The sequence below is a fragment of the Fringilla coelebs genome, assembly GCF_963513975.1.
Source record: "Fringilla coelebs genome assembly, chromosome: 3".
Classification (NCBI taxonomy): Eukaryota; Metazoa; Chordata; class Aves; order Passeriformes; family Fringillidae; genus Fringilla; species Fringilla coelebs.
The window spans coordinates 90,219,335-90,235,162 of NC_140030.1; the positions used below are offsets into that span (position 1 = coordinate 90,219,335).

Sequence of the window (15,828 nt, forward strand, 5' to 3'; positions counted from 1 at the left end):
CTTCCAAGTCATGTTTATATCTCTCCTGAAGCTGCACCTAGACTGCAAAGGATATGTGGGTGGAAGAAGGGGATAGAGCCATATAATAAAACCCTTCAATTCTTATAAGTATGTTACCTCTCACTGGTTTCATCTCTTTCCCCTCCTCTCATATCTAAATGATGACACTGGTCCCTATTGAGTACAGAGCTCATAATGAAAATGACATACTCAGACAGACCAACCTAAGTCAGCAATATTTAATGCAGAAATAAAGTAGGATTACATCATCTGGAGTAGGGCTGCTGTCATGTTCCATGTGAAAACTTCTACTGAGTTTTTTTTAGTTCCAAACTATCATCCAAGAGTCAGGACTGCAGGATGCACATTCTCTGGAGCCAAAAGGTTCATTAGGCTCTCAGAGCCCAGAGCTGCTGAAGACAACACCAAAAAAAAACCCCAAGAAAGTCTTCAGGAAATCTGCTTCTCCCACAATAATCTCAAGTGAGCCTCCTCACAGAGGAGCAGAACATAAACTGCAGGCTCTGGGAGCTCTCCTAATGCTTCCCACGTGAACCAAGCCACTACTGATCTATACATACCTGCATAATGTACATAAAAAACCTGTCAGGGCAATAGGAAGAAATGCCCTATAGAGTTGTTTTCCTTTCTGTTCAGACTTTTGTGAAACAAATAAGAAATATTTAAGAGCTATAAAGCTCAGCAATTTCACAGCAGGTATGTCCTCTCTAATAAAGTAGCTTTCTTCCTTACATTCTTAAATGCTCCCCAGACAGCAACATCTGAAACAGAAGACTCACTAATGGAGTTTGTCTGACATTTTCACTGGTGTTTCCAAGGCTATTTAGTGGTAATAGCTCACACATGCTGTAAAAATCCCTGTCTCACCAAGAGAGTGAAGTCTCAACTCTTGTTACAATGAAGTATCCTATTCCCATTCTATGCAAACTGAAGTTACACACACAGAGGATAAATGAAATGCCCTGAGTTATAAAAGGCAGATTCAGAAACAGAATTAAAATTCTTTATGTTAGGATTGGATGAGTGGACAGCATTTCTCAATACAGTTTGTCCTTCTTAATTACAATAACCTAGCTAGATCATGAGAAACCTTTAAAAAATTATGGCCTAAATAGTGACTCTTTTTTTGGTTTAATTTATTCCTTTCCTTCTGGCTGATGACATCTCCTTTTGAAAAAGCTATATTTCTTTATTACAAAACTATTTTTCAAAGCTTTTCTCAAACTTCTTCGTTTTTAATTAGGAAAAAAAAAAAAGCTTGTTCAGTTTCCAGCATAGATTTAATGACACAAAGAAAAATCTGCCTAGAAATAATTACATGGACAAGTCATAAATTAGAAGTCATGACAATTCTCAGGACATGCTACAAAAAAAGAATACAGTTACCCAGGGAAATGTATGGCTGCACCAAGTGAGTGCTGTATTTTCAGCTAAATGCTTCTGCATCTCTATTCCACAACAGGGAAATGAACCAACAACCCTCAAAGTAATCAGTCACTCTCATGCTTTCACTATGGATTTTTATATGGACTGGGCTAAAACCCAGATGTCTGAAATTATGTCCCTCATTTCACTGGTTTTATTTGCAGAGGTATTAAAATCCTACTAGTCTCATTGACATTTCTGTTAACTTGGAGAATAAAATGGACTTTTTCATAGAAATTAGGTAGGCACATATGGGAAAAACATCCCAGGGAATGTATTATTATTGGCAATTAAATGTGAAATGCTGCAAAACTCTATCATTGTAATTATTCATTATGATATAGTATTGAAGACGTGGAAATGATGATTAGAAAGTGTGCAGAAATAAATTAATACTTAATTTTAAAATAATTCATGAGTAGTCTGGACCATTTGACACTTAGATAAAGGATGAAAAAACAAAGAGGATTCAATCACTCCACTTGGAATGATGTCTTCTGCTGCTATAGGGGGAGACACCATTCGTAAAGGACTGTGTCACATCCTTGCATGGAGATGGGGCACAGCATGCAGGGACAGACTGAGGCAGCACAGCACCTCAGGATGGTGGGATAATTAGTAAGAATATATGGGGATTTAAAGATTTGAACCTTGTAGACAGCATTCTAGATGGAACAAGTGAAGGGTGGCACATCACTGAAAGATACAGTTTTTCATAAAGCCAACATGTAATCTGTTGACATTATTTTTACATATTTCAAGTGCTTTATTGTTCTTTTCCTTTGAAAACGTCTTGAAGAAACAAGAGCTATGGGAAGAGCTTGGGGATAGTAGGGCTCAAGAGAATGAGACAGTGTGATTTCTTGACAAGAAAGTTTAGGAGCATCACCAGGGAAGGGAAAGGGGGCCTACCATGTTACATGTGAGTTAAGCAAATCAGCCACATACACCTGATAGGTCAGTGTCAATCTCCTTTACCTGTTCTCTTTACTGCATCAGAAACACAGTACTCCCAGCAAGCTCAAACTCTTCTTTAGAGAGTCTCTGTTAAGGCTGTAGCTACTTGTACATTCAACTTGCTCTTTTCTCCCAAGCTGTTCTCCCCTCCTTTGCCCAGTTTAATATTCTCAGTCTCAGTACACTTCAGTATTGTTTAACTGAAGTCAAGTTCCTCTAAAACCTGTAATTTCCTGTTTTAAAAATTTACAAACTCATTCCGTAAACACGACATTTTTTCAGCTCAACATGATATCATCACATTGTAATTAAAATCTGAAAAAAGCTATAATCCTGTAAAGAACAGAGATATAAATTTTTAATACTAATGATCTGCAGAAATGGTCTTTAGTATTGAACCTTTAAATGGATGTCTGAAAATGTAAGAAAATATTAGATTTGATGTTCCACATAGTGTTATATTACTTGGAAAAACCTACACAAGACTATTAGCTGCCTAGCTTAGAAGTGCCATTTTCTTGCATTTTGCTGGCATATTTTTACTTTTCCCATCATTAAACATGTTGTCTCCTTGTCTCACAGTATTGCTAGAACAGAACTCCAGAAACACAGGCTTGCACTTCCTCAGATACTGTTGAGAACGAATGTACAGGCTAAACAGAAATATATGCAACAATATCTAAATATAAGCCATTAGCCTGATTAGAAATACTCAGTTCCTTTAGAAGCACCAGGCTTCAACTCCAATATGTGTGGGACTGCAAGAGGTTGGGTCCTCTTCATTGTAGCTTGTTAGCTCAAGTTCACAAGCATCAGGACACCTACAGCTTTTGGCATCATGCAAGGGATCAGCATCAGGGTTAAATAAGGACTCAGTCAAGCAGTCTATTGATAATGTCACACATCTGTCACGTACCTCATCACCACAGAACTCTCTCATTTGTTCTGCACTAACAGATAATCAAGTCATCATACCGGGTCACACTAAAAGCTTAATTCCATGCAGGCACAGCTTTCAAAGGCCATTATGCTGTCACTGAGCAAGTGCCATTAACATCAAAGATAGTATTAAGCCAAAACCCCACCACAGGCTAGGGCCTGGTGATAAGACAAGTGTCAAAAAATCCAGCTCTGAACTGAGGAATTTAAAGTCTAAATAAAGAAAAGCCCACCTTCACTTGAAAGCAAAATAAACTGTTAGATGGTGGCTGTTTATCACAAGCAAGAAAGGACAGTGCAGCATAGTAAGTGCAGGATGTATTGCACTTTACACTGGCCCTGAATAGGGACAGGCCACTTTGTGCTGTTCCCTGTGTGCTGTCCCAGCTGATCAGGGCAACTGGAGTCAGAGATCAGCAGAAAGAGGAAAATAGCAAAATTATGTTTATGGAGAATAGACAGAAGTTAAACTACAAACTAGACTTATTGTTAGATTTGTGTTGCTCCTTGGTCAAAATATAAATAAGTACTTTGGCTTTCTCTTTTACCCCAAGTTCTTTGCAACTCATGGGGAACGTTTACAATTCTCCTTGCATGAAACGCCACAATGCCCATCCATGACACTCAGCTTTTTGCTATTCATTCTCCAGCATATAAAATCTGAATTTACTTGTCAGCTTGGTGCTGGAATTCTTAAACTGTGGAGAGGAAATATTCCCCAAGTTGAGCTGGATACTCACAACATCTCAGTATTTGTCTCTTATCCTACCAGCTTCCATATGCTTTTTGGTTTTTTAAAGCAAAACAAAAAAACCACCACCAAAACCCCATCTACCTCTCACAACTAGGACATGCATTTTAGTAGAAAGCTCTACTAGTGGGTAACTTTCTGGTATTCCAAAACTACAATGAACTCTTCTGAATTGAAATGATGAATTTTAATCTGAAAACAAAATAAAACAAAAACAATTGGTAAAGACTTCAGTTACTAATAGAATAAAATATTTTAATGTCTTTTGGAACACCAGTCGCACCGAGTACCTTCTCATAAAATTCATGATAAATTTTCTTTTCTTTTCCTCCTCTGCAGTGTGTTAACATATATCATAATATTTTAGACCTTTGTTTTACATCAGTCCCTAGTCAAAAATGCAATTTTCCACTGCAGCCTCATTTGCACATATCCATAATTTAAGGACAAAGTGTGTATGTGTTGCTAATTACTTCCAAAGGATGTTTGATGAACCTGTGAAAATTAGGAAAAAAACCCAAGCAGTCATATTACAGTGAGAAAAATGAAGCACCAAAACTTAATCACCAAATACCTTTACACTGCATTTTACTGTTATCAGACAATATATAGAACATTCAAGAATAGATCATGTTAATGCTTACAAGTTCAGAAAAAATAAATCTAATGTAAAGACTTTCTTTTTTCCTTTGGTGCTTCTTAGTTTCTGTGGACAAGTTTGCTTTTCAGTAAAAGTTGTTTTAAATATTTGAGTTAAATAATGTAAAAGCAGGAAGGTTTTTAAAAAAAAAAACAACTTGAAGAAGAAAGTTTTCAAACAAAAAATATCTTCTTTTGCTACAGATTTATTCAGATTGCTTTCAGAATTCCTGAAAGAGGCATTGTCAAGAGAAATTATTTTAAAATATATAATTAATTTAATATCACAAAATCACAGTATAGGTAAGGTTAAGGGACCACAGTGGGTTAGCAAGTCGAACCTCCCAAAATAATGGAGAAGAAATTTGAATAGCAAAATTTTGTTTCTACAACAAAAGGAGTAGGATCCCACCCAGATTATTTGGGGATGGTTGTACCCAGTGCGTACTGGAATCCCATGAGCAGCAACAGCATCTTCAGTACACTGCTATCCCCTGCATACACTGACCCTCCCACATATTGTTCAAAGATTGTGTACAAAATGGTCTTTAATGAAAAACTGGAATGGTACATTCAAAACACTGCAGAGCAGTGAAATTCAGCATTAGAACAGAACCAAAAGAATATTGCATAATGAATACACTAATACTTACAAAGAGCTGTTCTATTACTAGCACCAAGACTAAGATTTGGCTGCAGGTTTATTACCACAATACATATGGGAGCAAACCATCCAGGGAGTTTTTGCCGCATCTGGTTGGCATTACTGCTTGAAATTACTGAATGGGTGTTCCCCCATGGCATCTCAGAACAAACTACACAGAATCACCAAGGCAATTGCTCTGTCTCTGCACTTCCCTGTGAGCTGGTAAATAACTAAAGCTCATTTCATATACCAGCAACATGCAGCATGAAGCTTCAATCTTGCCAGCTATACTGCAATTAGTCCTCCAGCTATTTTAAATCAAATTATTTAGGAAGGAGAATTACTGGAAATTAAATCCAATTACCAAACCCAAAGCCACAACACGCTCCAAGAACTCCACAAAAAATACATTGTATTAAATGTTAGCTTGTACTAATCTGTTTGATTCACTGTGGCCAATGTACTTAAAAACAGTGGACACATAGGGGAGAAGAAACACAGAGGAGAAGAAACATAAAAGCCAGTACTAACTATGTGAGAGATGTAGAATAAACCTATTCTATAGGCCCAAGTTCTCTTTTAGAGGGATATGATTTGAGCAAAGGCTCAGAGATGGCACATCATATTTTACCAGTGCAAAAGCTGGTCTGAAAGAGAATGAGGTCTATACCAGGAAGACCTAGGTATTATATTGCTTACTGTTCGAATACACAGTTCTAACATCTTTGAAGTCACTCCATCAAGACACACAAATAACATATGTATCTTGCAATCTCAAAAAGTCCTGATAATGACCATAACACTGCTTACCATTAAAACTTTTGGATAGATAGCATCTGTACATTGATCCCTCAATTAAAATGTTTGCAAAGACCAAAGGAAGCAAGGGCTATCACTGATAGCCCACTGCCTTGCTTACAGATGAACTCCTGAAAGAAACACCATTCCCACTGAATTCCACTTCTGTTATGGAGCCATTTTCCTTCTCAAGCTGGTTAAACGATCATCGTGGTGAAATAAAACAGAAAAAATCCTTGAGTATGTTTGGAGATAACTTTGAAACAGAGGTAAGGGGGTATAATTTCTCTATAAAGAAAGAGATACTTTTAAAGGTACAGATTACTGGTGCCTATTGTTCAGAATGAATGAATCCAGGCTTGGGATCAATATACAGTCAGCAGACAAACTTATGCACCCCAGCAGAAGTGCCTGTCTTTGGTCCATTGATTTGACTAGCTTAGGGCAGGGGCTTTCTAGCTCATTACTTCCATGTCCAGAATCAACCTGAACTTTATTTCTGTTCATTTCCTTTAGGATTAAAACAGCTCATTCATTCCCCAGTTCCTCTCCCCATATTTCCCAAATCAGAAGCACCAGTGTGATGCAAATCAAGCCTCTTTACGTGTTTGAGCAGCATTCATGGTCCAAGTCTAAGCTGGGTGTGTAAACACACTTTTTTTCTCCCCCTCCATCTATGTAAAGTGGAAACAAGGAAAACTGGGCAGCAACCAGAGAGCCTGGGCTGCCCTAAAACATTCCACTTCACAGTTTAGTCAAACACCGTCTAGTTTGGGTCTAAATGAAGCTGTCAACATTTGATATCTGTGCTGTACCCGTGATGTTTACAAAACATATTCCTCCCCAGAATTACTTGGAGTCACACTCCACAGAATCCAGTACAGCTGACAGCAAAGTGACAGAGTGTGGGAATGTCAGGGAGAACACAGAGGGGGCAGAAAAATGAGAAGGATGAAGTCCTGTCTGCAGCATTTTTAATGCTAATGGAAGAAACTTTTCTACTTCAACAGGCTCTTGACAGAGCCCAGAGTTCATGAGGAGGAAGTGCCTGTTCCAGGAACAGAAGCAGGAAGCATATAGATGCAAAACTGAGAGTGGGAGGAGGCAGGAGGAGTAGATAAGCGAGGATGCAGAGGAGCATAAGGAGTGGCAGGTGTGACCAGTTCCCTTTTTATCAGTAGGAATCAATATGAGAATACCAAACATAGTGTGAATTTTAATGTCTGTAAAAATAATGTCATCTTCTATGAATATTCTCCTGTAAAAATAGAATATTTTAAATGCTGTTGGAAGATGAATATGGACACTTTGGTCATTTGGATGAAACCATTACTTTTTTTTTTAGGCTATAGCTTATGGACCAGGAACAACTGAGAAAAGTAAAAAGAATTCAGATATCTGGATATGGCAGCTGGTATGTGGCAATTCACACTTGTTAACTGATGAGTTCATGTTTAAGTTCAGACTGAACAGTAGTAAAGCCTTCTAGCAACAGAAACTGGAATGATTCCCTTCTTTCTCACAGAAAAGATCACCAATAGACACCACCTTTCAGCTTTAAACTGTAATGAAAAATAACTGTAAAGTGCTGCCACAATAAAAATAGCCTCTTTTTCCTCATCATGTATGTTGATGACAGAGATACTGGCATCCATCCTTGATGGGAATTTTTATGCACCCTACCTAGGCTATATCCTGTAAATATAACAGATTAAGCAATAAAGCAACATCACCTCTTAGTTCTGCCTTGAATCATTTGCCCTCATCCTGAAGTCAAACTGGAATCAAATAGAATAAGCTAATAAAAAAGTCTGAAAACTTATTTATATTAACTCAGAACCATAGGTGACCCAGATGCCTGTCATTCAACTTGCTTCTAGAATGAGCTTGCAACCCAAAGAAAAAGAAAAGCTAATTTTTGCTTACAAAACTCAGGCTAGCTTGGGAGGCACATATTTCTATTAGTTCCTCTTCTGTTGAAATTCAAAGGGACTATCAAATACTAATTAAAGAAGGCATAATCTTGAAGGACATTTGTTTACACTGCAGCTTACATCAGTCTGTGGAATCAAGACCTTGTGGCTGGCAAGAACCTGTCTCCCCTGCCTGACAAGATAATAACTAGTGCATTCCAATACGGAGAGACTCAGCAATTTCAGTCAGCCCCCTGCTGACTTGTGACTTGCTCCTCAAGACTTAAAGAGCTATGAGGAATCAGAAAAGTAGAAGAGGAGCTTATACTCCAGAAGATTCTCTCTTGTACCAACTTGTAGACTGCTAGTCTAGATTGGTGGCAGTGTACCCCAAGAATCAGGCAATGGGTTGCTGCTTTGTGATAGTAAACAATGAACAATTAAACATATTTTTATTGATGATAGTAGTGTTAGACAGACAAGATCAACTGAATATTTATCTAGACCTCATGAAACAGAACAGGTTTGAGGTTTTCTTCCAGTAGGAAAGATTACTGTACATGCAGCATTTTCTTTCTGCTGGGGACAGGACATGGAAAATTAAAAGCCTTCTCTCATTTCAGGAGGGCACATCGACTGTTGCCATGGATGGTAAAACCCTGACTCTCTCTGCTGGTGACAGCCTGCTTGTCCGTGCCCAGTCTGTGTGAGTAGAGATGAACAGGGGCTCAGAGCATGATCCCCCTGCTTTCAGCAACATAAATTGTGTGTATTCAATGCACACCATGTTGGGCATCACTGGTGCAGAAACACAGCATCTGTGAATGCAGGATTTGCAATAGCCTCTGTTATTTCTTGGGGCGAAAGTGTTTTCAGGAGGAAAAGCCAGACATTCATTCTATTTCACCTCTTATGATAAGAGCTGGAGAAAATAAAAAGGAATAAGAATAAATAAATGGAAAAAGGAAAAAGGAAAAAATAAGCACCACCAGGAAAATGCAGCATGGAAAGACCATGCATAAAGATATATTGCCTGAAACTACCCAGTGACACTCACAACTCACAGCAGATGCCAGAAGCATCAGACCAGGCTTTATCAACATCAGTGCAGGAATTCAGGCTGAGAACACAGCTCTCTTCCTGGAGTAGGATGCACACAGCTGTTTCATAACCTTGACATATGTGATACACATAAAGGAAAATAGCTTCCAGAATGGAAAGGAAGAGCTAGAGCATGGCTAAAGCTGATGAAGTGCCCACTCCTCCTTTTCAATATCATCCATGTTTCATTTGTTGGTTTGAGTGTGTGATTTCCCTCTCTACATTGCACCATCTCTCTTTCAATTCTTCCAGGTACTGCTGGAAAAGAGCAGAAGACTGTGTTGCTCTCTGCATCGCTCAGGATCCAAAACGCAAGCAGCCTTATAAATAACTCCTGTGTCACTTGGCTTTGAGGATAAGCAAGTTGTAACCTACCTGTCTTAATTATCTTTTACTCAGAATGCCTGGACATTTGAATACTCTAACAGAATGATAAAGTGGAGTCAAGTGCTGTGCCCAATTAAAACTTTTTTCCCCAAGCAGTTAAAGTTTTAGCAAAATTTATAATCAGTTTTTTTTTAAGATCTAGTGTTTTGTTTGATTTTATCTGAAAGGAAATGACAACATATCCAAGTAGCAGGATTACTTACCTAATAATACATGATTCTATCTGGATTTAACTGGATTCCTTTGAAATGCAAGTCTCTGCCACAAGATTTAGAAAAGAAGATGGGACAGATACTTTTACACTTCTTAAGCAATAGGCTGGATATGTTCAGTGTAGCACATGCTACGCTGAACATAGCACTGCAGTGGGACTAAACTGGAGCACCTGGGTTATGGGTGCGCTCCTGTGCAGCAGAATTCTCAAGTCAAATTCGCCTTTAGAGGTATGTTAGGGAATAAGAGAGCAGAAAAATTGTTGTAATCAGTTTCTATTAATGGCTGCTTATTTTTGAACAATGAAGTTTCTTGAAGAAATAATAAATATCAAATTATATTTTGCTTCTTTTATTCCAAGAACTTTGCAGAAGAGTTTTTGTTTGGGTTTTGGTTTTATTTAATTGTTCTTCAGATTGTCATCAGAAAACAAATTGCTTAGATACCTGCAGGCATTATCAATTAAATATTTAAGAAAGAAAAAGTTACTGATTCCTGATTTTTTTTAAAATTCTAATTAAGTTCAGAAAAATATTTGTTTCATCTATCACCTACAAAGCTCAGTTAAATGAGATGTCATGTGTGTTTTATTGAAGCGTTCATTCTTCTCATGAGAAAGACACAGATGCCTTGGCTTTAATCTATGACTGGTTTTTAACATCAGCAGCTTTTCTAGCAAAGCATACAGTAAAACTCTGCTTCATCCTCCTGATAACAGGGGGCCTAATTTGAAAAACTGAATCCAGTCTTTAAGGCTGTTATAGGTGTGAGCTGTCACACAAAAAAAGGAGCTGTATCATTCCCTTTGAACAAAGGAGTAATTTTTTCTGATTACCATTGGTACTGGTGTGTTTATGTGTCTGCAGAATTGACTACTTGAGTGAACATCTATGATTGAGGGATCTAGGGCACCAAAGTGTTATATTTTCAGTCCAGCAGTTACAGGGTAATCACAGAAATATTTCCATATTTCACACTGAATGATAAGTGAGTAAAACGCGGCAACGTGTAGAACACCATCCAGATTAACCAGCAGCTCTTCATCCACCCAGAGACACTGAAAACCATGGAATTTTCAGAATAAAAGTTAAGGCATCTCCAGATTAGATACCTCCTGTGATATCCACTCAAACTATACTTGTGATGCACAACTTGTGCTTGATGACCTCAATTCTGTCCAAGTCACACACTAGGTGCCAGACCAGGAGTGCTGAGCCAGAGCTTCATCATCCTCAGTTTTGCCACAGCCCACAGTCAGAAACCAGGACTTAGTAAGTAATTTCTATTGAGGAGCTTCTGTCTTCTAAGAACTAGGTAAGAAGTGCTAAGGCCCATAAGTATGGAAAAGAATCAGGATCAAAACAGCAGGAGAGGATTTATGAAAACAGTGAAATGCCAAGTACCAAGATAAAAGAAATTTGTTTTCTAGATCTATTCTCTTTTGAGAATTATTTCTGTTGTTTTGGTGTCAAATTTCCTTTCCCTCCCACTCCCTCTCTTTCAATTCAATAGTTATTTATGGCTAGAGTACAAATGAGAGCACAGAGAGTACTTGTCATTTAGTCCTTCCATGGTGCTTAACCACTGTGATTCAGAAACCTGCAACTTCCCTTTTCCCAGGTTTTCAAATAGTTCCAGAGGGCTTCTGGGCAGGCAGTGAATAATTTTCAAGTGCTTTCCTCTTCCTCCACAATATATCTGTTCTAAACTGCCCCAACAATGGCACATTTGTATTTAGATGCACCCATGCTACTCTGCTCACCAGGAAGTTGGCCACATGCAAATCTGGTTCCTGGAGCCCTCTTAGCTGTTCTTTTTATGTATGTGCACTCAGCTCAGCAGATACTTCAGCACCAAAGATCTTGGGATCAGGGTCTGGAGACTCCAGTGCTGGTCTTGCCTCAGAGAAGGATTTCAGGCTGAGGTCAGTGGCAAAGGCTTATTTAGGCATGTTTGCAGAGTACCCTAATGCACCGCTCCTGACATTGTGCTTGCCCATGAAACACACCTGGAAGACCATGTCCTACAGAATCACTGAGGTTCAAGAAGCCTCCAAGATCATCAGATCCAACCTTTGATGGAACACCAGCTGGAACACCAGCACTAAGTGCCACATCCAGTCATTTCTTGAACACCCCTGAGGATGGCGACTCCACCCCTGTCTCTATGGAACACGCAAGAACACAGGCGCACACTGCTGCTCTCAAGGCGAAGAAAAGGGAAAGTTTATTTTCTGACCCCAACATTTATAGTTTTCCAAAAGTGACAGTGGATTGGAGGGTGACAGTGCCCCCTCTCCAATGACACTGGACAAACCAACAGTCCATCAAAGTTCTCCTCCTCCATAAAAGAATGCAAAACAATGTGCTATTTACAGAAAGCGTGTGAGAAAGTTCTCTAAAAGAATGTCAACATCAGAAGGCTTAGAAAATCTTAAAAAATCAGGGTGACACACCACCTCGCTCTTCCATGCGTTCCAATGCTTAACAAGGCTTTCTGTGGAGAAATTCTTCCTTATGTCCAACCTGATTCTCCCCTAGAACACCTTGAGGCCATTTCCTCTCATACTGGTTGCCTGGGAGAAGAGGCCCACCCTCCCCTCACCAGACCCTCCTTTCAGGCAATGGTGGAGAACAATAAGGTCTCCCTGGCCTTTTCTCCAAGTTAAAGAACCCCCAGGCACTCTCCACATGCCTTAGACAAGACACACTTCATATGATTTACATACACATGACAGCCTGTCTTTACAGCTCTTTTTATACCTGGTACACCTGCACCCTGATTTGGATGCTCATTTTCTATCTGAATCAGACAGGTATTGGGACACCTGATACTTAGCAAACTTGGTGCATTTTGACAGGATTGTGCTAACCTTATTAGCACAGTATTGCACAGACAGACCATCTGCTGTTTGATGCTTCTGCAAGACTCAAAATAAAACCTTCATAGAAACAAATATTCTAAGCAGTATTACAATAAAACCTACGCAGATATAAAGCTATACCTGCACTCTTCTTAGTAAATTCTTACCTTTAAACACATGCAGCATTGTCCAAAATCACAAGCTTGAGGTGATTTGAAAGCTTAAAAATACACACAAAGAAGTTTGAATCTGCCTACAAGCATCCACAGTTATTCCAAGGCAGAATCTCACCTATCCTAGGGGTCAGCAGGAGTTCTCCCTTTCGCCTCATGTGGGAAAAAGTGATGCAGCCTTATCCTGCCAGCTATTGATTAAAGCAGCAAGGCTTTCCCTGGGCTTTTTCAGTGCCTCCAGAAAGTTTAATTCCAAGATCATCACAGGTCAACTTTGTAAAGAGAAAGCTAAACCACTTGTTTTTAGCTATAGATGTATTTTGATTTCTATTTATAGCATTGAAATCATAGAAAGAGTGATATAGGCATTATTATAGTACTTCATATTGAGCAAGGAACTTACAGTCAGTCTTCCATGTAAATTAGATCAAAATATTTGAAGTAATTAATGTTTACTATTGCTCCTAGGCTAGGCAGGCTGGATGTCATGGGGTACTTACACTCTTATTTTGAGCTCTGCTAACTTATATGAATGATGGAAATAAATTGGTATGTCTCACTGCATTCCTCCTAACTATGATCTCATATTCCAACACTTTAAAATAGTTGATTAGCAAGGTTACACAATTAATGAGTTGTGATTACCATCATCACCCATTCATAATAAATAGTATTGCTTGAAGTAACTTAAAAATTAAATAATCCTAGCACAGCAAATAAAGCTTCAGCCTTCACCAGCCCTTTCTATAATCTTGAAAAAAAAAAAAAAAACTACAAAAAGCAAGTTCATGAAAAACATGTATGTTTATGGTTATGAGAGAACTACAAGAGAAAATAATGACCCACACAGATCATGTAGTGAACATATCCAAGGTCAACAGAAGAGCACAAGATTGTCCAATTAAAAAACACAAAACCAAAAAAAACCCCACAGAAGAGTTAAGACAAGATAATGATCTAATGCTAGCTACATTTGAGCTTGCAGTACATAAACTGACAGCTTGTAAAAGTCAATAGAGGAACCCTTCTTCCTCCATGCTCTACTTTTAGATGTTGCTTGTTTATTTGAAGTAGCAAACCCTACCAGAGGCATAAACTGACTAGGTGGATGAGGAAACTGGTAAAATCAGGAGTGTTGTAGTAAAGTTTTTTCTCAGACCCACACAGTATTTACTTACACCTGTAAATCAATCTCATCTTACTACATGAAGATAACAAATGTTTTCATTCTGTTGTTAAAAACATTAATTGTACACTGATTTCAGCTCTCCAGCCACAGCTAATAGAACAGATGTAGAGAAAGCAATCCTCCCACCATCACTGCACATAAGTAAAGGAAAAAAAATTACTTAAGCTATTTAAAAAGTTCCTACATAACCAGCTTGTTGTTCATATTGGAGACATTTCAAGGCTTTGGAGTGTTTTTATTTAGTTTATTTTCAGTTAATAACCCAGATGCACCTGAATGAACACTTCAGGCTCATAAAGGTCATCACCTCCTGGTGTGTTTCTTTTTCAATACACAAGTATTGTAGAGCTACTCTTCAGTATCAAAGGATGCAGAATAACACCTGATTGGACCCATAGTAAAATTGTTGATTTTTAAAGTAATAATGGAGAAGGATTTAATATCCACCCCTCAGCTCAAAGTACCTGATCTATAGGTCTTATTAGCACTGTCTGGTAGAGAAAGATCTTATGCTGGATCCAGTCAATGATATTTCAGTCACTGTCCAAAAATTGTGGAAGTGAAGAAAAACTCTTTCTTTTTCACTGGAATTTTGATGGAAGTTTGAAATCTAGAGTGATGTTTACACACACACACAGAGTCAGACAGTTTGTATTCCAAAAATAAGCCCTTGAATTGTGATATCATTAGGGAAATCATCTCCCCTTTTTGAGGTCTGCAAATGATAAAACAATTCTTTCTAAATCATTGTTGCTCTAGGTTAAACATATCTCCAAGATCTTTGGCCTGGTAATTCAGTAGGGATTGCATGAGACCCACATATTCCAAGATTTGAACACTGCTTTGTATTTTTAGAGTTGTTAATTAGGTACATGTACATGGCCATTATAGTGCTAAATAAAAAGTTCTGTCCATGGTTTTGGAGATAAATTACACTGAAATTGAAGCAAAACTATTTGGGTTCTAAAAACACTTCATTATACAATCTCATAAGCTCCAAAGGAAGATATCATGACGATGACAAAGTAAACTAAGCATAAGCACTTTTGAAGATTCAGCGAGGAATTTGAGTACATCTTTAGTACATCAGAGAAAAATAGGACTTCTGAAGTGCTATACAACTGCAGCAAAAATATCATTTTAGCATGTTTTAATGTTTTTCCTCTTGAAGAAAAAAAAACCTAGAGTGCTTAGAATGCAAAGCCAAAGCTCACAGATGATGGAGTTTGTAAAGGTTCTACTTTACAAACTGTCAGCACAGACAAGCTTTTCTAGACAAGGAGCTGCCCATGCGTTCAAACTATACACTTTACAGTTTGAAGATAAACTTCACAATCCAATTGTGTAAAGCAACTCAACATATGCCAATTTGTAGAACTGAAGCATGAAAGTTTCACTATGCAATTCCCAAATACCACAGGGTTTTGGCATGGAAATGCAGCCATTGCACCTTACCTAGCTTTTTGTTAACTGTCTCCTCCTCCAAGGAGACCCCAGGGCAGCATCTGAATTCCATGCGGAACGCAAACTTGGACACCTTCAAATGGCTCCACATTAACTGCTGGGCTGAGCAGAGAACTGCACTGGCAATGCAGCTGTCCACAGCTGAACCACAAGGAAATTCCTGGGGGGTTATTTATATGTCACTCTGACACACACTCTGCTCTCAGGGTGCTCCAAAGCCATCTTCACTGAGGAGTCACAAGGCTCTTTTTCCAAGAGCCAAGCAAAGCTCATCCTCTTCATGCAAATCACTGCTAGACATCTATAACCTTGTTGACCCAAAAGCACATTACCACAAGCACCAGAAGCC

General features: G+C 38.5%; 1 protein-coding gene across 1 annotated transcript in view; it reads left to right on the top strand.

The window, feature by feature from the left end:
* Positions 1-9,662, top strand: part of HAAO (3-hydroxyanthranilate 3,4-dioxygenase) — a gene marked incomplete at its 5' end in the record, with an annotated part of 32,648 nt that extends 22,986 nt beyond the window's left edge. The window contains 4 exons of the mRNA XM_084202380.1: positions 6,300-6,445; positions 7,522-7,590; positions 8,713-8,795; positions 9,443-9,662. Of these exons, the coding sequence (XP_084058506.1) occupies positions 6,300-6,445; positions 7,522-7,590; positions 8,713-8,795; positions 9,443-9,521 (377 nt within the window). The 3' untranslated portion in view covers positions 9,522-9,662. The remainder of the gene's footprint in view (positions 1-6,299; positions 6,446-7,521; positions 7,591-8,712; positions 8,796-9,442) is intronic.
* Between the last annotated feature and the right edge of the window lie 6,166 nt (positions 9,663-15,828).